This window comes from Lepidochelys kempii, chromosome 2 (genome assembly GCF_965140285.1).
Source record: "Lepidochelys kempii isolate rLepKem1 chromosome 2, rLepKem1.hap1, whole genome shotgun sequence".
Taxonomy (NCBI): Eukaryota; Metazoa; Chordata; order Testudines; family Cheloniidae; genus Lepidochelys; species Lepidochelys kempii.
This window is the reverse complement of record NC_136381.1, coordinates 41,898,994-41,924,287: the sequence shown is the minus strand read 5'-3', so window position 1 is coordinate 41,924,287 and position 25,294 is coordinate 41,898,994. Positions and strand designations below refer to the sequence as shown.

Here is a 25,294-nt window from a genome sequence, read left to right as displayed (position 1 = left end):
TGACCAGAAAGTCTGGTTGAAAGGGGACCTGTACAATGTCCGGTCAGATGTACTGATCAGACATCAAAAGTCTGGTTACAGATGGGGGAGGGAGATGCCGAGTCATCAACCTGCTTCAGCCCCTGCTCAGCTGGGGCCACCTCCTACCTTCATCTCATGGGCAGTTAGTCAGCAGGCTCCACATCAGGCTGCAGGTCCTGTCCCAGCTCCCTGAGCAGAGGGAGCCCAGCTGGGAGTGGGGGTGGGGAGAGAGCAGTGAGAGATGGTGGGAGGGGGTAGAGGAGCAGGCTGGGGGCAGGGCCTGGGGGAAGAGGTAGAGCTGGGGGGAAGGTCTGGTTTTCAGAAATTAGAAAGTTGGCAACCGTACGATGGGGATAAACTTGTGTCTAAAACAAAAAACAATTAAGAAACATTAGTAAAATCAGCAAACTAGCCCATAATATTTATAAGGCTTAGTGTTTGTAAAACATATTTTTTAGTGTAGATTCATTAGGTGTTTTAGTTCATTCAGTGTTTTAGGTTTTTTTCATCCATTCCACTTCCCATCCAAGCTACTTAGAAAGAAAACGAAAATGAAAACCATGTTCCCACTCTCAATCAAGAGTCACTGAGGAGCACTTCAGTAAGAAAACTAGTCTGTGCACAATTTGCCTTCCTCAGTTATTTACACTTGCCTTGTCTTACTTCTCTAGTTTTTCAGGGAGACACTAAGTTTGCACCTTTTTAAATGGGCTCTACCTCTAATCAGGTTCTTCTCCTTCATTTGACTTCAAATGCTCTGACTGTTGAAAGGTAATTGCTGTAGACAATAGTCTGGCTCCCAGCCAGGAGAACTGTTTTGTTGGGAGAGGTCAGCTTGGCAACAAAGTCACCATTTGTGCATGTATGAGGAAGCTGGCAAGAGTGTCACCTGGCAAAGAGAGAGAGTCAGAAAGCCGGAGGACGTGGTCTTTCTGGGGTTATTGGCCATTTTCTTTCTAGCTGAAAAGTAGAGAGAAGCAACCCTGCATGTAGGGGCCTGCATTAGATATGGGCATGAAGGGGCTGTTTGCTTTCCTGTGCTCAGTTGGCCTCAGGACTCCCAAGAGAAGAAGTCAGAATAGTCAGGGGCAAAGGAAGCAGGCTGACCTAGGGAGAAAAAGACTCCACATTGTAGCCCTCAATCCATGCAGTGAAGCAGAAGTACTCTGGAAAGTCCAAGGGACACTGACTCCCTCCCCCACCCCCAAAGAATGGTGTGGGGAAGAAAATGAGCAGAGAGATGTATAGGGTTTATTTTTCAGTGTGATCTATATTCTCTTGTGCATTATTTGATTAAGTAAAGGAGCAAATGTGTTAGACTTGAGCAAAGATTCTGAGTGTGAGTCATGTGCTTCATAACCACTGCATGCCTCCAAAGGAAAGTAAACTATGAACTAGAAGCTTCAAACTTTTGGGGTGGAGTTCTGGGAACTGGAGTATTTAAGTACAGGGGAGTTGGAGGAGTCCGGATTTTGCCCAGAGGTTCTATGTGGCTGGACTGCCGGTTCCAACTCTCAGGAGGGAGTTAAGGGGTTGTGATTTATGCATTATAGGAATGTGCCTAGGGACCCTGGGATTGGGGTAGTGGCTGGGCTCTGTTCAGGCTTTGTAAGCTGAAAACACCTAGGGACTCAGAGACTTGGATTCCCCTCACGGCAGTCCAGGGGGTGGCTGAAAGGGGGCACCCAGCCAACTTTAGCTAACGTTATGTCACCCCAAGATCAGTCTGTCTGTTTGGGCTCTGACACTGGGGAAGATATGCAGAATTGCTAAGTATTAGTGAGTGCCTGACCTGCACTGTCTCGGAGAGTTGAAGTAACTGCACAATTTAGGAGGTGCCTGGAAGGGAAATTCCCACTGCACAGGGCTCCTAACACAAGCCAACAAGGGGATTTAAAAACTGCTGCTTAGAGAGGTGCCCACCCTAACAAGCACCTTAGTTTCAAACTTGAGACTGAAAATATATTGTCAGGTCTGGTCTATACTACAGAGTCAGGTAGAAATAAGGCAACTTACGTTGACCTAACTATGCAAGTTCACTCCCCCCGAAGTAACTGCCTCGCTATGCTGACTTCATAACCTCCACGAGTGGCGTAGAGATAGTTAGGTCAACTGTAATTGCCTTTCAGGAGCCATCCCACGATGCCCCATGCTGACAGTACAATCGATACAAGCACTTCTGGTGAGGACATGCACCACTGACACAAGGAGCAAAGTGGAAACATGCACAAGTAACATGTAATGACTGAGGTGGCTGTATGCCGATGTAAGTTAGGTCAACTTAAATGGTTTCAGACTGTTTTCTAAGATGGTGTTTGTCATTTCTGACTCTTGGGCAATTCATTTCCCAGACCTACTCCCTCTCTCCCAGATAGTGCTGTTTCCTGTGTCCTAATTTCCAGAAAAGAAGGAAGGAAGGAGCTACAGTAAATCAGTTGTGAAATATTCTAATTAGTCCCCTCAGAGATTCATCAGCATTATTGACTTTTCATTTTATCCAAGAAGTTGTGGGAGTAATTCATCCTTTGCTTGAAATACAGTAACTAAAAGTCCGTGAAGAAACATCTGAGTCTTCTAGCATTGAATTGCTATTGGCTCATGGAAATGAGCATTTTAAAGATCCACAAATTTCATGCTTAGTGTCTCTTTGGAAGAGACATTGCTGTAAACCTACAGATTCAGCTATTAGAACTTCCCAATCCGTGTAATGTTGATTTTCTCCAAACTTTTACAGAATAGCTTGTCTGAAGACTCATTTTTTAGGAAATGCATAGAACAATTCATTTGATGTTGGAGCATTCCCAATGTTTTGCCCTGCTGGGGAATGAGCACTTTCACTTAGGATCTGATGCAGTTTGTCAAGAAAGCAGAGCCTTTTTGTCCAAGGAAGATGGTGCAAGGATCAGACCATTTTTGAACTCCAATCTCCATACTTTTTTACACTCTTTCTGTATGAGTAATATAGCTACACTTACTGCTAACCTACTTCAGTGTTGTACTACCTGAGCTAAGTATTATGTCAAGATGCCATGTTTCCAAATTCAGCCTCTTTAAATAAATAAATAAAATAAAAAGAGGTAGGGAGGGAAGGCTAGAATGCTTTAATAAAGAACAAATGTATTTTCACTTTGTGTACTCCAAGATTTTAAGGTGTTTTGCTCAAATGAAAGAATTCCCCTTTGAGCAAAAAGTAAAGATGGGAAAATTTCATCCCCAAAGGTAAATGTTTAGGCAATTATTAGGAGGTTAAAATGGAAATGGTTTTACAGTCTTAAATTGTCCTTTCATTTTTAAAATGTTTTATTGTTATAAAGGTTTTTCTGCTCCAAAGCTGATTTTTATAAGGGTCTTCTCAGTTAGTCAGTTTCATCCTTGTCAGAGTAAATAGGGAACAGTAAAATTGACTAGACATGAAATAGAAAATAAACAGCCTGGAAACAATACAGAAACATATTATTTTGTAAGCTTCTTCAATTTCAGTAATAGTGGTGTACTTGTAACAAATAGTAGGTCCCAACTTTCAGAGAAAAATGTTGTTTTTCCCCCCAAGTTGACACAGTTCCCTTTAATTCCTTTGAGGTGCTTTAATTCCTTTGAGAAATCTGTGATTCTGACATTGGTCTGCAGGGCTCAGTTTCAAGGAAAGGCTGGGCTCAATAATGGAGGTTCATCAGAGACCTAGTTTTCACTTTTCCTTTGATCTAGCCATAATGCCGAGATTCTTATGTCTGCATTAGTGAGGCCAAAAAATATCCCTATGAGTCTCCCAAAGAGGTCAGCAGGAGTTGAAAATACTCAGCACCTCATAGGGCTGGGTTCAGAGCTCGTATTTTAAATTGAATGTTACCAAGAGCTAACAAGCTAGAGGATTACCATATTTAGGAATTGTCCCAATCTTATTTCCAGTGCTTCAATATTGGCAAAACATACAGACTCTATATAGAGACTGTGTTGATTTCCAGTAGTACTGATTATACCCTAAAAACTTTGAAGGAAAATAGATATAATTGCTGCCTTGGGGATCCCATAATTGAGTAAAAATAGTAGTTTAGCAGATGTTCTACCATGAAGCTATCAAAGAACTCGTATTTGTGTATGTTAAAATGAATTTTATTTTTCCTGATAGGTATCTTCACTCTGTCATCTCATTTTAGAGGGACACTGACTAGTAGAATAAGCCCCCAAATATAACCTAACTTAAAAAGTTCCTATAGCGAGGAATATTTTCTGATTTCTATTTCTATTTTATTTCAAAGAAACTGAAATATAAAGAGAGGAAGGTATAATATTTTAGCAGAAACTAGGGGTTGATTAATCGCAGTTAACTCACACGATTAACTCAAAAAATTAACTGCGATAAAAAATTAATTCTGATTAACCGCACTGTTAAACAATAAAATACCAATTGAAATTTATTAAATATTTTTGGATGTTTTTCTACATTTTCAAATATATTGATTTCTATTACAACACAGAATACAAAGTGTACAGTGCTCACTTTATATTATTATTTTTTTATTACAAATATTTGCACTGTAAAAAGGATTAGCAAAAGAAATAGTATTTTTCAATTCATCTCATACAAGTACTATAGTGCAATCTCTTTGTCATGAAAGTGAAACTAACAAATGTAGATTTGTTTGTTTGTTACATGACTGCACTCAAAAACCAAATAATGTAAAACTTTAGAGCATACAAGTCTACTTCTTGTTTAGCCAATTGCTAAAACAAACAAGTTTGTTTTATGGGAGATACTGCTGACTGCTTCTTATTTACAATGTCACCTGAAAGTGAGAACAGGCATTCGCATGGCACTTTTGTAGCCGGTGTTGCAAGGTATTTACTTGCCAGATATGCTAAACATTCATATGCCCCTTCCTGCTTCGGCCGCCATTCCAGAGGACATACTTCCATGCTGATGATGGTCGTTAAAAAAAATGCATTAATTTAAATTTGTGACTGAACTCCTTGGGGGAGAATTGTATGTCTGCTGTTCTTTTTTACCCGCATTCTGCCATTTATGTCATGTTATAGCAGTCTTGGTTGATGACCCAGCACATGTTCATTTTAAGAAAACTTTCAAAGCAGATTTGCAAAACGCAAAGAAGGTACCAATGTGAGATTTCTAAGGATAGATACAGCACTCAACCCAAGGTTTAAGAATCTAAAGTGCCCTTCAAAATCTGAGAGTGACGAGATGTGGAGAATGCTTTCAGAAGTCTTAAAAGAGCAAGACTCCAATGCGGAAACTACAGAACCCAAACCACCAAAAATCAACCTTCTGCTGGTGGCATCTAAGTCAGATGATGAAAATGAACATGCGTTGGTCCGCTCTGCTTTGGATCGTTATTGAGCAGAACCCATCATCAGCATAGATGCATGTATTCTGGAATGGTGGTTGAAGCATGAAGGGACATATGAATCCTTAGCGCATCTGGCACATAAATATCTTGCGATTCCAGCTACAACAGTGCCATGCAAATGCCTGTTCTCACTTTCAGGTGACATTGTAAACAAGATGTGGGCAGCATTATCTCCTGCAAATTGTAACCAAACTTGTTTGTCTGAGCGATTGGCTGAAGTAGGACTGAGTGGACTTGTAGGTTCTAAAGTTTTCCATTGTTTTATTTTGAATGCAGTTATTTTTTGTATATAATTCTACATTTGTAAGTGAAACTTTCATTATAAAGAGATTGCACTACAGTGCTTGTCTTAGGTGAATTGAAATATACTATTTCTTAAGTTTTTTACAGTGCAAATATTAGTAATAAAAATAAAGTGAGCACTGTACACTTTGTATTCTGTGTTGTAATTGAAATCAATATATTTAAAAATGTAGAAAACATCCAAAATATTTAAATAAATGGTATTCTGTTATTGTTTAACAGTGCGATTAATTGCAATTAATCTTTTTAATTGCTTGACAGCCCTAGCAGAAACCAATTGTGGCTGTTTAAAAACACTGTTAACAAACAATTATTGGCTCTGATCCGGATCCTATTGAAGTCAGTGGCAGTTTTGCTACCTACTTTAGTGGGAATAGCCCTATTATTCTTAAAATTGTGTTGACATCTGTAGTGATGCTATTAAGAGTGAGTACATTCGGCTATGCAAAAACAAATTGTCTGTTTAACATTAAGCTTCATAAGCAAATCAACAAAATTATTGGTTTTTCCAAACAAAGGAATCAAATGGGTGAACAACATGTAAAATTTTGAAGAGAGATTACACTAGCAAGGACCCTTCGTAATCCTTATTGCACCTCACTGGGACAGTCCTAATTTGACTCCGGTAAATTCACACGAGGGTATTAAATTAGCAGATCTGTGTTATTTAAAGATGTAAATGTTGGGGAGTTTTTTGGTCAAGCTTCAAGGGAAAGTCAAATATTGTACTGGTTTTCTAGTGAATTTTTCTATGTAGCTTCCAAAGTGTTGTGAAAATGTAATATATTCAAAACCATCTGGAGGTTTAGAACTCAAATGAAAGAGTGATTAACAGTGAATTAAATATTGAATAGCGTACAGCACACAAAGTGGTGTCTTTAAATCTTTAAAATCAAATATCCAGATGTCACATTTATTTTTTCTGGCCAAGTGGACACTGAACTGTAAAGAAAAACCTGGAGTGGTACCAATAAATTCATGTTGATCTTGTAATACTGGTATTTCATGCACCACTTTATGCAGTGGTTAACAATAAAAAGTCGCATTTTTCCTACAGTTATCAAAAATCGTAATTCTATTTTTTCTAGTTTTTTTCTAAATATAATGTTTGCAAGTCTCCTTTAGTGCATGATTACTGACATGATCCACAAGTAGATACCACAAATGATGTCAGAAAACATGCATCCGATGAAGTGAGCTGTAGCTCACGAAAGCTTATGCTCAAATAAATTGGTTAGTCTCTAAGGTGGCACAAGTACTCCTTTTCTTTCTCTGACATTAAAATTTACTTGGAAAGTTTTACATTTATGTCTAACAAACTGTAACCATATAGACACACATACTGTAGGTCGAGTAGTAGAAGCCTGCAGTTTGGGTACTGACAATTTCTAGTTCAATCCCTACAGGTGTCCATAATATCTTTATATAGATAGTCATACTCTGTTACTAAATCCCACCAAGATGAGACTTCAGGTTGTGTGAGCATCGGACATGCAGAGCAAGCTTGTTGAAGACAATGGCGTAGTGACCCAGTGTGAATAACACCCTGTTACTTACAGTTAACAACATTATTCTTTTGGCTTACTTGGTGCAGAGCCTTGTGTTTGGGGACAGGTTCAATACCCACTAAAAACTATGCTGGCCATAATTATGTAGCACAGTTCTCTGAATTTGCTTAAACCAAACTGCTACAAGAAGATCTAGTATTTTTGGAAGATGTAAACAATAGTCTTTTTTTATAATGCATAGGGTTTTTTCTTTTTTCTTATTTAAAGACGTGTACAGTACATTTAGTCTGTGAGCTATGCATCATCATAGCCAAACAGCCTCATATCCTCTTGGATACCCTTTCTATGTAATTTTATTTTTATGAAGTAATTCTTCTTGCTGTTCCAGGTGGTAAGTGAACTCTCATTTTCCAAAAGCATCTTTTGATTTTACAGAATCTCTGATAAAAGCCTTCTGCCTCACTGCATTTTCCTACTTTGGTCTGCACTTCCTTCCTCCCATCCCCCTTAAAATGTTTACTCCCTCCATCTCTTTGTAATATAACTATCCTCAATACGTATTTCTTTGTGTTGGCCTAGCAGAGCTGTTTCTGAGGATTAATTGTAAGTATAATTAATTATATTGCAATACATAGTAGTAGTTTTCAGAAGGATAAAATCTAGGATGTGAAACTTTTTTTTTCTTCTTCCAGCAGTTTGACATCAGGTTTAACTTGCCTTATTTCTTTGGAAGACTGAAACCTGGGCCAGATTTGCTGAAAGACTTGCTCAGTTCTGTGGGGCTCTTTGGCATAGCTGAGCTGATTTCCCTTTCAGCTGGAAAGCAACATAGTGAAAAAGTGTCAAATTTCAGCTCTTAATCACACATATCTCTGTCCTTTTATGTCTAAAATTTGAGATAGGAATAATGCTGAGAAAAGAAGGTGTCTGTGCAGCAGAGCTCAAAGCTCAGTAGAAGCAGGATCCTTTCCCCCACCCAATTTAGGAAACTCCGGGGAGTAGGCCCATTTGAGTGGCTCACCTTCTAAACTCCCTGTCTAAGGTGTGCAAGGGTGAGCCCAACCACCATGGACCTTTTGAGGACGATTGCAGAGCAGCTTTCCTCCTGCTTAGTTTAGGATATACTCAGAAGCAGAGCTTCTCTCCTGTTCCTTCTGTGCAGCAAACTACACAGGAAAGGAGCTCTTTTATTACTTTTTATATTTATATTACAACAGCATCCAAAGACACCAGTTGGGAGTAGGGCCCCATTGTGCTAGGCACTGTGCAAACATATAGGAAGACATTCCTGCATTGAAGGGTTTATAATCTAGGGTGGATCTTAAAATCTGAACAGATAAGACATGGGTTGAGGGACAGGAGTGAAACATACAGAGATATGTCTAACAGATTCCTGGCAAATATCATCCTAGTGGCAGGTTTTAGTTTTCCAGCTCTGCAGGAGGGAGATGGTAGATGGGATGTAACTAGGAGCACTGGAGTTGGGGAAAGAAGGAAGGGAAAGGGTACACTGATGGGGGTGGAATGGAAGGGAGGCTGGGAAGATGAGGGAGTGAAGAGAATTGGGCCAGCTCTATGTGGTGTGTGTGTGTGGAGCGTGGGGGCTGGGATGGGGCCAGAGAGAAATCTGAGAAAGACTCACAGAAAACAGGCAAGCAGCAGAGAAGGAAAAAAAAAAATTCTGAATCCAAACTAAAGAAAGCACAGTCTGATATCACTGATGGTGAAGATTTTGGCTAGGCCTCACAGCCTCCAGCCCTTACTTTGCTGCTGTTCATTGTTCCTGTCATTGTTCCTCTTCCTCCTGCTGGGAGAGTCTTTTAGTTTCTGATGGCTGTCTCTGACCAAGTTAAATGGGGGGCCTTACTCTTTCTCCCCTTAGCCCTCCACAGCCGGGGTGGTGGTGTGTGCATCAGGCTGGGTGGCCCTTGCTCTGGTCCTGGAGTGGGTGGGAGTTCTGAGTCCTGGAGCTAGATGTCATTGATTTTTGTATCAATGACATCAATGCTTATATATTGATGTTTGCAGGCAATAGTTTACCTTTGTTTGTTATGTGGTGTAAGTAAAGCTGTGTAATGGACAGGGAAGTTTAATGCAGGCTTGGGTGATGGAATCTGCTGCTTTCTTAGGCCTAGAAGTTTGGCACCCATTCTGAGCAAAAATTGGCTGGTATGTCAATTTATTTATTTGGCAATGAGATTTTGTGTGTCTAGATCAGCAGAATAGCTGTTCCATGGTGTGATTTGTAAAAGAAATCATAATCCCATATTAGCAGAGTTTGAAATAGATGAAGTTGTGGATTGTTTTCAGTTTTGAGCAGCTCACTTGCTTCTAGCTAAAATGTTGTCATAACAATGAGGGTTGCATTTGTTTTCTGGAAGTAGATCTCCAACAGCCTGTCCCTGTTCAAGACAATGACAAAATTCTCATTGAAAAGGCTTTGGGTCCTAATTGAGTAACTAGGAAATTAATAACCCCGGCAATTTTCTTGGCCAGTCCCGGCAATTTAAAAAAGACACCCATTCCATTTCACTTCAATACTGCTGACCTCTTATTTGAATACATAATTAGATTGACTGTAATGGACTGTTTTAAATCTGTATATATGTAAGAATAGGTATTTTTTTATTATTATAAATACTCTGAAGAGAGTAGAAGCGAACTAGAACAACAAATCTCTGACAGTTCTGATGCTTAGCACACTGTGAACTCAACCTTGTCTTGCCAGGGAGTTTCTCTTAGAATCAATGATCTGTTGGAAGTGAGAAAATGTCTGTCTATACAGAAGTTGCCATCAGGCTGCCTGGTAGAGATTTGCGAATTCTTGAATTCCTATAATTGGGAATAAACATACCTTTCATTATTACTGTAATCTGAAACTCATTGATGATACAAACAGCTGTCCAGTTCAGGGTACTAGGTGTTGACCCCTACAATGATTTAAGTGGGTAAAGGATTTAACCTTGGGGTGAGTAAAATTGTCTTTTGGGGTAATTCTACATATGTCGATCTGAACTGATCAGCTTCTAGTGTCACATCTGGCAGGCGGGTGCTGGAAGCTGAATCTCCAGATGGAATTTTCATGACAGGTGTCAGACATGTGGTGTTATGACAACTTTGCAGAAATCAGATTTACAGGTAGGATTTGTTTTTTAGCCTTTCCTGGGCTGTGAATGAATAGTTCTAATCAGCCTTCCGGACTAAACAAGGATTTGAGGCTTTGTTAATGCACAGTCTACTATAGTTACCTGTGTGCTGTGGTAAACTTTTGTATTAGCCAGGCTTTTAGCATTAGTTATGAACCTACGTTTGTGCAATGAAATCTTTTGTATAAAAGTTGGCCTGCAGTAGAAGATTGTTTCCAGTCTGTTTATTCCCACTGTTTTCCACTTTCCTCATCTTCCCCCACCCCCATATATAACATGGCCCTAATTATTATTTCACCTGAGCCCCTCGTGAGTTTGAGTGGATTTGGTTGGGTAGTGGCTCACCCCAAAGCTGTATGCCCTACGATTTATGTAATTTGCCTCACAGTGAGTACTTGGTGGAAATTTACTAAGGGTATGTCTGCACTGCAAGTGAAGGTGCGACTGTAGCATGGGTAGGCATAGCCATGCTAGCTTTAATCTAGCTAGAATAGGTAACAGTAGTAGTGAAGATGTGGTGATTTGGGCTTCTGCACTGGTTACTAGTGTCGCCCACAGGTGGGGGGTGCAAAAAGTGCAGTTTGTCGTGGGCTCTCCCAAACTGAGCAGCATTGTGACCTGGTACAAACTTGAGTGGTGCTGCAACCCCATAGGCCAGGTCGCAATGGCACTCATTCAAATTTGGCCCAAGTGTCTCTCCATCATGATGGTGAGGTAGCCAGGCCAAATCTGAGTGGTGCTGCAATCCCATGGGCCAGGTTGCAATGCCTGAACCAGGGAGCTGGGTCCACACCATAGGAGCTGCTGCGGGGGGGTGGTTGCAGGCAGGCTCACTTTCCAACCCCCTCGTGCCCCAGTGTCTCCCTTCAGTAGTAGGTTTGTTTGTTTTTCTGGAGTGTGATTGTTTCAGATTTTGCCCTGGGTCCCCCAAAACCTCTGTGGCCCTGGGGGCTAGCAAGACAAGTATGTATGTAGGGTCCCCAGCAGGCTTATACTGGGGTGGCTAGCCCATGCTGAAGCCTGTGCTGCCACATCTTCACTATTGCTACCCGTCCTATTTAGATTAAATGTAGTGCAGGTATGTCTACCCATGTTACAGTCCCACCTTCACTTGTTGTATAGGCATGTGCTGTGTAACGCCAACCAACAGTGTCTAACATGGGGGGCTTCAACCTCATCCAGAGAAAACATGTCTCATTTCTCAGCCCCACAGTACCATCTATTCCCTTTTCTTGGCCAGTCTCTGAAAATGCCACTCACTCTTCTTCACCCCCATGTGGTTTTTACTTTATCTGTCCTCTGTAGTATGAGCAGTCCAGCGCCCTCCTCATATAGCTTGTCTGAGCTTATCCACAGTGCAGCTTGTATCTGACTTCTGTGACGGGCAATGGTAGGAATAAGAAATGGATTGAAGAATGTCTTTAAAAATTAACCAAGAAAATGGAGTGGTGAGACACTAAGATTTTAGGAATGGGGGACAGTTTATCACCAACGAATGCAAAGCTTCAGTAAGGCAATAGCCCATTTTTCTGGCAGCAATCTAGACTTGCTCCTCTTTGGTTTAGCCTCTTTGGGATGAACTACTTGGCCTTTGGTCTCATTGTTACCTTCACAGCTGAAACCCTATTGTCTCTGTTTAGTGAAATGCTTCTATTACTTCGTTAATAGATACAATTGATATGCTATAGACTGTGATCTTAATATGCTAATGAGACACTGAATTAGTTGGCAGCTACTCAGGAGGGAAGTTGGGTTGTACTGTGGAAAGTATTGTAATGGATACTTAATGTATATCATGCTGCCATTAAGTTAAACATGGAAAGGCAACCTTTGTTTTATTTTGTCGAAGACTAAATAAAGCAAACCTATTTGGGAACAATCAAAAGTGGAAGTATAAGGCTAGAGAATTAAGTTTGTCGTTCTGCATTCTCTTTCTTGGGAATAAAAAATTAAGACTCCACAATACAAAGCTCCTCGATACCTAGCTTCTTTGAGGATCATAAAGGTAATTCTGCATGAATTTGCTTGGGGAGTTATAGATTGCTAGAGATAGCAAGTACCTTGCCTTAAAACAAAAAAAAACAACAACACCCAGAGATGGTATTTTTGTTCATGAATGCAATAAGGCAGTGCCAAGAACAGTTCCATTCCTTGCTTCCCTTGATGAGCAATCAGTAGTATATTGCATGTCATTCTAATGCTTGGTATGGCATCTAAGTGGAGCATTGGGGTGAGTTAGATGGTGTCATTTTCTCTCATCTGTTACAAAAGCTAATATGAAGTGGGGATTGCAGTACCAGCCTGCTGTGACCTTGATTTTTCCAGTGGAAAGTGAAATTTTGCAGATACCTGGCTTTATTTCCAGTGGCACAGTTCCAGACTTCAGAATGATCCTGTCTTAAGGTATACAGTTAAACGTGTTGTTCATTAGAAGCTGCTGGAACCTATCAGTACACTTCACCTTCAAGCCAACTATAACTTCAGTAAAATTTGAAGGTAATACTTTGGTTTGGCCTGTTGTGGCCCTTTTTGTAAAGCTGGAAGTTTGAACAGCTATCCAATTAAAATTTTCACGTTTCACATGAGGGTAATTCTGCAGCTAAAACCCCTGGGTTTTTTTTCTATTTAATAGTTGTTTGCTGCATTCTTACAACTGTGTATTTTAAGAAACAAACTTTTTAAATGTGAAACATTTTCTTTCATGCGTGGAAGGCAATTTATACTGTTTTGACCTTAAAAAAACAAACCCCCAAAACCATAAATTGAGCATTTAACTTGGGTAAATTGATGCTGAGAGACAAAGCAAGAGAGAGATTGAGAGTCATATCAGTGTGCATCAGGTAACAGCATTAAGTATTCTTTAGCATATGCAATTAACTTAAACGCGTTTCCAAATAACATTTTAATAATGTTTTAGGGTAAGCTATTTAAGACTTGCAAGGATACCCAGCTTCTTTTTTAATTTTGCGGAACAAACCAAGCTGGCCAAGCATTTGTTATTACTTTCAATTTTTACTGACGTGTTTTGTGGCTTCTCGGTCAAATGTACAGCACTAAAACTCCAGGCATCCATACTGCTTCTATATTTAGCAGCAAAGTCTGGTTCTGGTTGTTAAACAGTTTCCACTTATCACTGTAACCAATCCACAGGATTGGATCGTAAGCATTGTGGTCATTTTGTGAATGATTTCTCAAAAGCCATGAAATCCATTAGGCTTGGTAGAATTCAATTTTTAAAATAATTTTGACGGATAGTATCTGTTTATTTTTAAGCATTTTTTTTTTAGATTTTGATCTTTTTTTCCTAATTTTCACAGTTACGGGAAATTATGGGAGGGCCAGACATTTATGTAATGGTACTAGATGTTGAAATGCAAATAATTAAACCTTTATAAAAACTGTTATGAACACAAATTGTCAACATAGCATGTCAAAACATACAAAGTAAATATCCTTAAATCAAGAAATCATACCCGTTCTTACTATTTGTTCATTAGTCCATTTGTAACAAACCTAATCCAAAAGTCTTATAACTGGATTTGACTCAATTTTCAAGCACCATTTTTCTTTCTTTGCCTAGCTGTACATATCAGTTCTTACTGATGGAAATATTTTGTTGTGGTTTTGCATGCATGCTGTGAAATCGACATTTACTGATAAAATCTAATCCTTTCAAGCCTAAGGGTAATCTCCAAATGAATGTTCTGAGATGTGGGAAACTTTCTGTGGTATGGGAGAACCTGCTTACTTTTAAATGCCTTTGTTTCCTCAGACAAGGCAATAGGATTATAGCAAATTCAAAATGTTTACAAAATAGTTCATTTGAAAAATATGGTAAATTTTCCTCTGTGATGCAATTAACTTGTACTGTAAATTAAGCATGGGAAATGTTTTTGATTTTAAATATACTACAAAGGGTTTTATAGCAGTTTGTCTTCAAGAATGGTAAATATTCACATTAACCATTTGTGAAAAGCTTGATTCACGGAATGCATCAGTTTCTAAGTGAATCATTCCGAAACTATGTACTTTCATGGGTGTGATAAGAAAAGGAGTACTTGTGGCACCTTAGAGACTAACCAATTTATTTGAGCATGAGCTTTCGTGAGCTACAGCTCACTTCATCGGATGCATACTGTGGAAACTGCAGAAGACATTATATATACACAGAGACCATGAAACAATACCTCCTCCCACCCCACTCTCCTGCTGGTAATAGCTTATCTAAAGTGATCACTCTCCTTACAATGTGTATGATAATCAAGTTGGGCCATTTCCAGCACAAATCCAGGTTTTCTCACCCTCCGCCCCCCCCCCCACACAAACTCACTCTCCTGCTGGTAATAGCCCATCCAAAGTGACCACTCTCTTTAAAATGTGTATGATAATCAAGGTGGGCCATTTCAGCCTAAGTTGTTTAGCAACATATCAGAACAATTACAAGAGAAGATTAGTTTCAGAGTAGCAGCCCTGTTAGTCTGTATCCACAAAAAGAAAAAGAGAAGATTAAATATTTGTTTTATAAATACCATAGAAAGTCTTTCAAAATGTTTTTTTGCATTTTAAATAATTGCATTCATGCATTAAAGCTTATTTGGAAAAAGTCTTTTCTCACATCTCCTCTTGCCTTCAGTTTCAATTTTAACATCAGCTGATAGCAGGATTTATATGAAGGACATGGTTATACATGTTGAATAACTTCTGAGGAAGTACTTTACATGGAATCTTTTCCAGTACAAGGTTTTCATTTTGTACAGGGTGTGTATTTTTGTATGTGCCGAAGTGGCTTGGGGATGGTGATAGGATAACACATCTAAAACTACTGTGGTGTTGTCCTCTAGGAATTACTGCTGAAGTCCTAGTGGTCACGTCTTTTGATGAATTGCACAAAAGATCTCAAGATGCCAAGGGGAAGATTGTTGTTTACAACCAGCCTTTCGTCAGTTATGAAGAAACTGTCAAATACAGATTACTGGGAGCAGTTGAAGCTGGTAAAGTTGGAGCGGTGGCGTCCCTTATCAGATCCATTGCTTCCTTTTCTATTAATAGGTAGGAACTTATTACTTACTCTGTACGTGACAATTTGGAGAATCTGACAGGGTACCACTGATGAATTCTGATTGAGATTATTAACTCTGTACATGTCAGTGTCAGGGTGCAAACTCTCTTTGGATTGTAAGGCTTGCCTTTGTCTTCTCAACTGTCTTTGTTTCTCCATATTGAGCTAAAACCCACAGTGGCTAACAGGAGAAATTCTTGCACCTGACACAGGGCTAACAATAGAGGGTTGTTAAACTGTGATAGTCTGTTCAAATGCCGCATCCTTGGACAAAGAGATGGCTTCTGCCTAGGGCAAGCCAGTTTTTCAAGTCTGAACTCTGGGGTGGGGGACACAGAACAAGGGATCACCTGGTAGGGGACTTTGCTCACCTAATAAGCCTGATTGTTATGTTACTGCTAAAGGAAACAGAAGGTTATAAAAGAAAGGGTCTCTCCCTACCATTTTAGAGGAAGCATGGGCATGGATTGCAGGGGTCAGAGTCTGGGGGAGAGGCTCCATGATTCAGAGGAGAAGCCATGAACTACAGGAGTGGGTGATTCTGGACTCCTGAGAGGACTGTACCCTAGAATCATAGAATATCAGGGTTGGAAGGGCCCTCAGGAGGTCATCTAGTCCAACGCCCTAAACCTAAAGAACTCTCCAGCATGGCGAGAAAGCTGAGACAGGGAAATGTGAACAGGTGTGTTTATTATTTTGTATAAGGTATATCTTGTACTACTTAAGTAAAGGATAATTTTTCTTAGAATCCTATGCAAAGTCTGTCTGTGCATCTGTCTGCTTAGGCTGTTGTGGATCCCAGAAGAGTTAAACTGTGAACCTGGAGCACCCACAGGGCAGCAGTTGAGAGATGGTGTGCTTAAGTCACTGTGGAGTATGGGGAGCCAGCATTACTCAGAGGGTGTAGGCAGTTGAACCACAGGGCCTCAGCTCTTAGAAATGGGTGCTAGACAGATATGGTGACCATAGTTCCCAAATGCTGGGGCTGGCGTTGCTGTTCGCCCGAGCCCTGCCTGCCCACTGTGTGAGGCTGGGGTGGCGTCGTTGCTTGCTTGAGCCCTGCCTCCCTCCTCCCTCTGCATGGGGCTGGCATCACCACTCGCCTCTATGCTCATTCTTCCCAAACCCCAATTTTTTTTGGCAAAAGTGGGCATTTGGCAACTTCAGGACACCTGGGACAGGGCTTAAAAAAGGGACTGTCCCAGCCAAAATGGGATGTATGGCCATCCTAAAACAGAGGATCTGCTCTCTGACAGTGTGCTTGGAGACCCTGGTAAGAGACAGTGCTCGGACTCTCTTTTTCAGACTCAGGAGGCTTAAAGCACAGGGCCCAAACACAGCAGCCTGGTGAGCGTCAAGCTAGCAGAGGGAGGTCTACCAGTGGGGGGCGTGTGTGTGAGAGAGAGAGAGAGGGTGGAAGGGACACTGACTCACATTTCACCTTTTACTTTATATGGTTTTGCGGGCAGGCACTTTGTTGTAACGTGTGAAGTTGTCCAGTTTCACGCGGGTGTTTGGTTTGGAAACTATTTGTTCCAAACTGCCTCCAGTGCTTTCAACATGTTTTCCTCATCACCACTCCAGATCTTGTGTGATCGCTTTTAAGAGTTTTTCTCTTAAAAAAGTTTTAAGAGTTTTTCACATCCCTGATGCTACCATAAATTTTCTCAAATCAACCAATATACAATACTTCTCTGGTGGCAATATAAGGCAAATTGTCAGGTGATTTTAAGAAATACAGAATTCTGTATGTTTAAGGACAATAAAGGCATGTTGTTTTAATATTCATGGGCAATCACATAACCCTAAAGTGACATCAGGAGGATGAAGTAAATGTTCACAACTAGTGTAATTATTTTGGTCTCCTATAAATAGGTGTTATAATCTGACTAACTTTAAAAAAAACCCAAGCGCATGACGGATAATAGCTGGTAAGCTTAACATGAGTCTAGACTGGGGTGGGCAAACACATTGGGGTTGCAAAACTGTATGGAAGGCCGGGTAAGGAAGGCCTCCCCAAACAGCCTGGCCACGCCCCCTATCTGCCCCCGACTGCCCCCCTCAGAATCCCCGACCCATCCAACCCCCCCCGTTCTCAGTCCCCTGACCGCCCCCCCCAGAACCTCCGCCCCATCAACCGCCCCCTGTCCCCTGACTGCCCCCCAGATTCCCTGCCTCTTAGCCCTGCTCTCCGCCCCCTTACTATGCCACTCAGAGCAGCAGGACCTTGCAGCCCCACCACCCAGCCGGAGCTAGCCACGCCGTGGCACTGCCTGGCAGGAGTAGCAGGCCAGAGCGCTGGCGGTGTGGCGAGCTGAGGCTGTGGGGGAGGGGGGACAGCAGGGGATGGGCCAAGGGCTGGCTAGCCTCCCCGGGTGGTACTCAAGGACTGGGCAGGACGGTCCCACGGGCTGGATGTGGCCCGCGGGCCTTCGTTTGCCCACCTCTGGTGTATACTGTTCATTGTTTAAGATATGTTTTCTCTGTAATGGGTTTGTTCTGAATACATCTTCCACTCTGCTTTACGAGGGCTGGGTGGTCACTGGTAAACACTATATTATCACATGGCTACCACCATGTGTGTCAGTTCTGGGGCAACAGCACCCTTAACTCCTCTATGGCCTCCTTGAGGGCACCCCTATTCAGGCCTCTAGACTTTCTCAGAGTGGAAACTTGTGTTCCTCTTCCTCCAGATTGGCGACTTAGGCTGCAGTTTCCTCCTGCAGCCCGCTGTGATCCCCATAGAAAGCTGGTGTTTAGTTCAGCGATTGCGATCCTGCTATCTCCTGACACTGAAGATTCAAGATGTTGGGCATGTGCATAACCAGCATTGGAATTTGTAGTAATTACACTCCAGCAATGCCAGATTCCACAGTAGACCCACCCAGTGATCCAGAACACGAAGATACACACTCCCTTTATTGATTCAATAGCCTATGAATATGCTATGTATCTAGTGTGTGGCACATCTCAATAGAGTAAGTCTTGGAAGTTTCCATGCTTACAGCTGTCACAAACTACATAAACTGATAAGCCAATAGCCTGTGGTATATTCGGAACCAACACCATCTTCAAATACACTCTGCTTCTACAAATCAAGAAAACTGAAATGTTTTAACCCGGCTACACTCCTCTTGTGAGGTTTGCAGTTTGAAGTCAGTGGGACTTATGCTCCCAACCCACTTAAGTGCTTTTGAAAATCCCACTGTTAGGTGCCTAAATATGGATTTAGAAATTTAATTTCAGGCTTCTATTCTTTAAAATGTTCACCTGTGTGTACAAAAAACCCCACCCCTTATTTAAACTTTCAGTACATTAACAAACTTTTCATTGGTAATACTGAAGCAATTTTGTTTTTAAGTGAAAAAGATTTTAGGCTGCTAAGAGGCATTTACATGTGCTGTGTCCTTTACTGCTCCTTTGTGATGTATAAAGATGGCAGCATAAGGTTTGTGTGTGTATATATATGTTGAAGCAGTCATCGTAACTTAATAGTAGTACAGGAGGTCAACTTACGCTGTCTTCAGCACGAGAGAAAACGGGAGGAAAGGAACACCCCTCCACTTCTGTGTCACTGTTTATGCACAACACAATCCTGCCTATCACCCAGGTTTGTAAACTGGGGTCATCTTCCACTCCCATTCTTGTTGCCCCACATTCAGGAAATGTCCATACCTTGCCAGTTCTTCCTACCAAATCTTTCTGTGATCAATTGTTTTCTCTGTCTACGCAATTAAAATTCAGATCCACACCCTCCCCTTGAGTCCGGATCTCTGTAGCCTCTTCTTTGTCACTCAGTAGCTGCCCCACCTCCCCATTCAGACAAAATGCACCCACTAAGATAATCTTATCTCACCAGTCTGACTGCATCACCCTTCTCTCCTGCATCGAAGTCAAGTTTCTTGTAATTACCTTTAAGGCCCTACAATACTCTTCATCTCTCTTATATTCTCTCTTGCTGAGTGCTCCCATTCTCTCATTTCCATCCTTGTTAATACTATAAAACAATAAATATTTTTAAAAAGAAGTTTAAATAACCCATTGAGAGAAGGTCATGTGTGGAACACATACCTATGCTAGACATCAGCTCAAATTCTGCTGTCAGTTACACCAGTATAAATTAGGCACATTTCCGTTTCCTTCATCGTTCAACAGCTTGATCATCAGCTTTTATTTGTCTCTTAGAAAAATCACTGTGTGTTTTGTTTTTTTTTCCTAATGTGATAAATTACTAGTATTTTGTCTGCAGAGTTGTAGCAATGTTAGTCTCAGGATATTGGTGGGAGAAGGTGGGTGAGGTAATATCTTTTATTGGCCCAACTTCTGTTGGTGAAAGCTCACAAGCTTGTCTCTTTCACCAACAGACGTTGGTCCAATAAAAGATATTACCTCACCCACCTTGTCTCTCTAGTATTTTGTTAGAAGGTAAGGAAACTAAAACAAGTATAAACAAATGAGACATGACTTGCATAAAGACAGAATTATTCCAGTAACTTTATTATGAAATACTACTTGTTTCAAAAGAAAAAAGTGCCGTGATAGATCTTAACAGAGATTATAGAGATGTGAGAGAATAACAACTAACGTGAATGCACTTAAATTGCAGTGACAATAGGAAGGTTCCAGTGACTGCTATGTAAGCAGCTGTGATAACCATCAAAGATGACCTATGCTAGAACTGAAAATGCAGACCTACCTTCACCAAATTTTATTCCATGTGAAAACTATGTATCCTCTGGAGAACTTTTTAAGGTTGATGGAGCAGGCAAAAATATATTGATTTAGCAGATCCTCACCACTTTTTGGAATCATGTCCAGTGCCTATTATATTTTATGTTCTCATTAGGTTTAAAGAAAAGGAGTACTTGTGGCACCTTAGAGACTAACCAATTTATTTGAGCATGAGCTTTCGTGAGCTACAGCTCACTTCGAAAGCTCATGCTCAAATAAATTGGTTAGTCTCTAAGGTGCCATAAGTACTCCTTTTTGCGAATACAGACTAACACGGCTGTTACTCTGAAACCTCTCATTAGGTTTGTGAGGAATGTGATTTGAATTTGTCAAACATTTATCCACAATTTTTTTTTAAAATAACCACATTATCTGTAATATATGTGGGATGGCAAGCACTGAGCACCAGGGCACAGTAGAGCTAATATGGACCATTGTATGGTAACCTTACATAGCAGTTGGGTTATTTGAATGTACAGTGTCCAGTCATGGTATTTGGTGAGAGGCTTCCATGTTTGAATTTGTTCAGGCTAAGAAAGAGAGAGAGAGGAGATGTGTCACAGTTTCAGAGTAACTGCACCTGTATCCCCCTCTGTGGTCCACTCCAGGAATGCCCAGTCAGGTCTCAGATCTCTGTTGGTCACCTGTCTGTGGGCAAGGACCTTTGTACCACTCCCTGCTGATTGTTTTAAGGCTGCACAGCCCCCTGACCTCCACTGTGCTATCTCCAGCAAGCCAGTCTGCCTAAAGCCAGTTATTGTGCATTGCTCTTTCTTTGAGGGCTATGACCACTATATTGCCAGCTGTTACAAGTGACTGCACAGCTCTTTCTAAGCAAGCACACTTATTCTTAAGGTAAAAAGCATTATAGAGAAAACAGATAAAGAATAAAAGTTGCTATACACATGCTAAAAGCTTACCAGAGGTCACCCATGAGCTTTATGGGGGCTCTAGTAGGCCAAAGTCTTTCCAACCCTTCCACAAGGGTTGGGAGCCCCCCTTGAATAGAAGGTCCTATCTGTTTGCTGGATCAGAAAGAAGGCACTGAATCAGTTTAAACTCAGGCTATTTGTACAAAAAGCCCTTTCTTTGTCTGTTAGTCTCTGGAAAACCTTGTTTGAACCAGTATATGCAAAACCACCCAGAGGGTGGTACCTCTTTTGAGGTGTTTACAGCCTGGGTGATTTGCATTACTAAATACACCCATCCTGTTTTTAGTTCCTGGAGAATCTGTGGAAAACCAGCCCCTGGGAGTTGCATATAATACTGGCTCGCAATGATATGTAAACCATTAATAAATGTAATACAGTATTTTCCCCCAGAGATACTACAGGTGGTTGCAGTATTTGTCACAATACGTGTGGAGCTGTTTACTGTCTGGGAGGCAGATGTTGCTAAAGACGAGCTCAAAACCTAATAATACAATGAAACACAGGCTCAGAGGGCATCACAACAGTCATGATGAAACACTTGCAAGGCAAGCAAATTGAGGCAAACAGAGAAAAGGTGACAGGTACATTTTGACTTTAAGCATAACATTTTAAAAAGATCAATACATTATTGATGAGCTTGCTGCCTGGAAAATGCTTTGTAGAGTAAAATCTACAGATGGTTGGATGACCCACAGTCTGACAGCTGAGCTGAATTCTAAATATGCAGCCCAGATCCCAGTCCTGCACAGAGAACCATGAAGATGGACCTCTGAACCCATGCAGAACCTCACTGACTCAGCTTACGTGAAGCTAATTGCACAATTGGGGCTTTATTTGAAGTTGGATGCAGGTTTTGCCTACTCATATTATAGTTATTAAATCCTTTCCATAAGGCTTCCTTGAAGAGCTACCTGAAACTTATGAAAGTGAGAAGAGTTTCAGTTTGTAACATTGGCTTCTTTTTGGCTGAGGTGTACCCAAAACATTATAATACACTTATTCCTCCATCTAGTTGCTCGTTGGATGAATAACTAATTTATCAAAAGAGATCTCATTCTGCACATTCATTCACACTGATACAGGAAGTATGCAGACTCTACCATTTCTGATACTTCAAAAAAAAAAAAAAAGAAAGAAAGCTCAAGAAATGCCAGAAGGCCAATGCTAGCATACGTGTCTTCTGCACAAATGCTGCTGCCATCATAGTTCCTGTCATTTTTTCACAAAGATTGGGCAGTTATAAATACAGAAGTGCAAACATGATTTTTTATTATAGCAGCTGTCCACAGAGAAACTGATGAGTGCAAGCCAGAAGATGGCTAGACATTCCTCTGCTGGAGTCTTTGAGCTTCATGCCCTATACAAGGAGCAAAGCTTGGCTATAGCTCTGCTAATTCAGGATACTGTCACATGGTGAAACTCTGTTTAAAATGCCGCCTCGAAAATAAACTCTGTGTGTCCTTCATGATGAGTTAAATACACTCACTGTCTCCATCACTATGGAATCTCTGACACTATGATGATAACTAAAATAATATTAGAAAATACATTTTAAGCAGAACCTATTGTTAAAACTTAAGTAAATGGCTAACAGAGATAGTAATTTGACTTAATATTTTACTTCACATTCCTTTTTTTTTAAAACAATAGCAAAACAAATATTATATCTTCAATAGTATCTTATCTGATTTCTCCAAAGAGTATCAGTTGGACACCAAAAGAATGGGGGATACATCTAAGGTTGCCAACTTTCTATTTGCAGAAAACCGAACACTCTTGCCCCACCCCTTGCCTCGCCCCTTCTCTGAGGTCACGCCCCCACTCACTCAATCCGCCCGCCCCATTGTACGCTATTCCTCACTCACTTGCTCATTTTAACCGGGCTGGGGCAGGGGGTTGGGGTGTGAGAGTGGGTGAGGGCTCCGGCTGTGAGCGCTGGGGTGGGGCTGGAGATGAGGGGTTTAGGGTGAAGGAGGGGGCTCCAGGCTGGCGGTTGGGATGTGAGAGGGGTGAGTGCTCTGAGTGGGGGTGTGGGCTCTGGGGTGGGGTCAGAGATGAGGAGTTTGGGGTGCAGGCTGGGGCAGGGGATTGGGCTATGAGAGAAGGTGTGGGCTCAGGGGTGGGGCCAGAAATGAGGGGTTCAGGGTGCAGGAGGGGGATACGGGCTGGGGCAGGAGGTTGGGGTATGAGAGGGGGTGAGGGCTCTGGAGTGGGGCAGAGATGAGAGGCTTGGGGTGCAGGAGAAGGCTCCAGGCTGGGGCAGAGGGTTGGGGCATGGAAGTGGGCTCTGGGCTGACACAGGGGGTTGGAGTATGGGAGGGGATATGGGCTCTGGGGTCTCAGGGGTGGGGCCAGGGTTTGGGGTGCAGGAGGGGGCTCAGGGCTGGGGCATGGGGTTGGGCATAAGAGCGGGTGTAGGCTATGCACGGTGCTTACCTCAGGCGGCTCCCAGGAAGCAGCAACTTCTTCCTCCGGCTCCTAGGCAGAGGTGCGACCGCATGGCTCTGCGCGCTGCCCGTGCCTGCAGGCACCACCCCCTCAGCTCCCATTTGGCTGTGGTTCCTGGCCTATGGAAGCTGCTGGGGGTGGGAGCAGCATGCAGAACCCCTGTGGCTGTCCTTCCGCTTTGGACCCAGAGGGAGATGCCGGCAACTTCCTGGGAGTCGCATGGAGCTGGGTGGGGAGCCTGCCTGCACCACCAACCAGACTTTTAACAGCCCAGAGCCACCAGGGTCCCTTTTCAACTGGGCATTTGAATGTGAAAAGGAATGAGGCTGTCCCTTCTTTCTTTCTTTTCTTTCTTCATTCAGTGCTATTTTTTAAAATATATTTTCCTGTTTGAAGGTAGGTGGTTTGGGCCTAGCCTGTCATTCCTGCCATTTCCTCATGCCTGAATCTGCTCTCCTTGTCTGTGACTGAAAAGAGTTAGTGTGCAGGCCAAGATGCATTTTCTGTCTCCATCACCTCCTTCTGTTTTTTCTCTTACCCAACTCCTGCACCTTTCTTTGTCCATTCTCCTGATGAGCTATGCTGAATGAGCTCTGCTGGATGCATTACCTCTTGTCAATCAGTGTCAGGACCATTATCCATTCAAGTTGCATTGCTTTTCCTTACTGATTAATGGGAAATGCTACATCAGTGAAGGGAGCAACACATTGGGAGGGCTGGTGGCTACAGGAGAAAAGTCAGTGACAGATTTCTCCTCACTATTGAAAGGGCGGGCCTGTACTTATGCAACTCATACAATGCCCTGCTAATCTCACTAACTTTGTCAGCTGGAACATTTATATCTTGGCCCAGAATATTAAAATATATATACTTATTAATGGCTAATACATTGAATTATAGCAGCCTATCAAAGTCATCCTGAAAATCTGTTTGCCCATGTACAAAATCCACTTGCTTGCTTCTTCCGTGATGATATGAATAGTGGCAATATTTTAGTTGTCCCAGATGAATAGAGGAGTAGCAATTCACAAAGCAGAATTGTGTCTTTCATATTGTAAGTTCATTGAGCTAGGGGCTGTCATTTATTATGTTTGTACAGTGCCTAGAACACTGTGGCTTTTAAGCGATAATGCAATATTAACATAAAATAATAATCATGGGTTTAAAATCAGTACTCTGCAGTAGAGCAACACTTTAAGATTACTAAGGCTCCTTATTAAAGAGTAGCAAGATAAAGACAGACTCAGTAAAATCCCAATGTGGAGTTAAATCAACTTTTTATTTTTCCAGTTTTTCTTTCTCTGCAGCTCCTCAGCTCATCCTTGGTCCATTTAGGGCAAGTAATTGCTAGATTGCTGTTGTCAGAGCAGGATTTATAGTCATAGAATCATAGAATATCAGGGTTGGAAGGGACCTCAGGAGGTCATCTAGTCCAACCCCCTGCTCAAAGCAGGACCAATCCCCAGTTTTTGTCCCAGATTCCTAAATGGCCCCCTCAAGGATTGAACTCACAAACCTGGGTTTAGCAGGCCAATGCTCAAACCACTGAGCTATCCCTCCCCCCTGAAGATGGGACAGGGAGGCATCCCCATTAGTACATAGAATGGAGAACAGAGATTCCAAGGCAAGAACCGCACTGAACTCTGGGACCAGAAAAGCAGGGAAGCACTGCATGATGGGGGATCTCTGCTCCAGATGTTAACAAACCCACGCCCCTGAAGGGTTCCACTGAGCAGGGTTCACAAGGGCTGGTGGTCTTTTGTGGGTGGGGAAGAAGGGTTTG

General features: G+C 41.7%; 1 protein-coding gene across 5 annotated transcripts in view; it reads left to right on the top strand.

Annotated features, from left to right (window-relative positions):
* Positions 1-25,294, top strand: part of CPQ (carboxypeptidase Q) — a 263,180-nt gene that overhangs the window by 40,444 nt on the left and 197,442 nt on the right. For all 5 annotated transcript variants that reach the window (XM_073330508.2, XM_073330507.2, XM_073330509.2 and 2 more), the window contains exon 3: positions 15,183-15,390. In XM_073330508.2, the coding sequence (XP_073186609.1) occupies positions 15,183-15,390 (208 nt within the window). The remainder of the gene's footprint in view (positions 1-15,182; positions 15,391-25,294) is intronic.